Raw genomic sequence first — 1695 nt, 5'->3', positions numbered from 1 at the left:
TTGCTGTCAATATGTGCTGCTAGAAGGGACATTCTAGATTTAAATAAACAGGACCAAACAAGAGTAACAGAAACAATTTGAAATCTCATCATAAGGAAGCTTGTTCTTTATGTGAATAGCAAACCAAAGCTTTTAAGTATTTGAGGGCTTGTTAAATTATCAGCATTTGAGCTTTAAAGATTGTTTTCAGATGTAGATATTCGTTCATGATGTAACTTTTCACCATATTAAAGTTGCTACTTTAAACTAACCTAAAATCTCTACAGAAGGAGCCACTAATGATCAGGATGGTTTTTGGAGAAGATCATTTTCAGGACACGGTCACGAATTTGTTTGGTCTTCACTCCATAGACGATTGGGTTGAGAAAAGGTGGAACTAAAAGGTAAAGGCTAGATAAAAGGATGTGAACGTATGGTGGGATGTGAGAACCAAACCTGTGTGTGAAGAAAGAGAAGAAGCCAAGGAGGTAGAACTGCAGGAAGACACAAATATGAGCGATGCATGTATTAAAGGCTTTCAATCTTGCTTCCTTCTGGGGCAGTTGAAAGACAGTGACAAAAATCTGAAAATAGGACAAAGTGATAAAGCTGATATCAAATCCTAAGATAGTGAAGGCAACAAACAGGCCTAATATCTTGTTGATCCGTATATCTTCAGTAGCCAGTTTCACAATGGCCATGTGCTCACAGTAAGAGTGGGAGATGACTGTGGTTCGGTAGAATTTAAGACGATATTTGATAAGCACTATGCATGGTGCTACAAGAACGACAGCCCTGAGTATTACACCGATTCCAATGTGAGTCAAGAGTTTTTGGGAGAAGATGCTGGCATGTCTCAAGGGGTTACAGATGGCCACATAGCGATCTAGGGCCATGGCCAGTAAAACACCTGATTCGGTTGCCTGGAATGAGTGAATAAGCCACATTTGTAGAAGACAGGCATCAAAGGAAATCTCTGTCAAGTGAAACCAAAAGATGCCTAACATTCTGGGAAGAATACATGTGCTAAGTGCAATGTCTGTGGCCCCCAGCATGGCCAGAAAAATGTACATTGGACTATGAAGGCTGTTTTCATATTTGATTATCACTAAAATTAATGTATTCCCAATCACTGCCATAAGGTACATGAAACAGAATGGAATCCCGATCCAACACTGCACTGACTCCAGGCCAGGAATCCCGATGAGTGTTAGTACAGAGGGCGTGAAGACTGAGCCATTGGGTCTGAGCATGGTGATGTGAGTAGTAGAATCAAGAAGTGCTACTTCTATGTCATCTTTTAATTCCTGTTAAAACTGAAAAATTAAAAATTAGAATGAGTTATTTCAGCAAAATATGCTTTAGTTAGACTAGGAGGATACCATCTTACTTTCTCTGCCCAATGACTCCTCTCTAATTTTCCATCTCTTTTCTCAATGTCTTTAAGTAGTCAATCATCAGATTCTATGTTTCTGCATGCCTTTATTTTTTTCAGTGAGAAAAACTAAGTGAACATACTGTATGGCTTCTTTCTGGTCCACGACTAATGAAAGAAATTCCCCTTAGCTTGTGCTTTTATGAGTGCTAATCATCAGTGCTTTCTTTCTTTTTTAGTCACATACCAATTGGAATTGAGGGAAAAATTCATCTAATTCAAAGTAATGAATTTGAAGATTAGACTGTACCTAGATCTGGTATGAAGGATCTATAGTAGTA

The 1695-nt window shown here is 38.5% G+C and overlaps 1 protein-coding gene across 1 annotated transcript; it reads right to left on the bottom strand.

Annotated features, from left to right (window-relative positions):
• Positions 1-275: 275 nt before the first annotated feature.
• On the bottom strand, positions 276-1232 carry LOC147358071 (olfactory receptor 52A5-like). Its single transcript, XM_086338445.1, has one exon. The coding sequence runs from the start codon at positions 1230-1232 to the stop codon at positions 276-278; it is 957 nt and encodes a 318-aa protein (XP_086194571.1).
• Between the last annotated feature and the right edge of the window lie 463 nt (positions 1233-1695).

This window comes from Bos grunniens, chromosome 15, assembly GCF_055505025.1.
Source record: "Bos grunniens cultivar Pamir isolate PY7600 chromosome 15, Bosgru_T2T1.0, whole genome shotgun sequence".
Lineage (NCBI taxonomy): Eukaryota > Metazoa > Chordata > Mammalia > Artiodactyla > Bovidae > Bos > Bos grunniens.
This window is presented reverse-complemented; position numbering and strand designations above follow the sequence as displayed.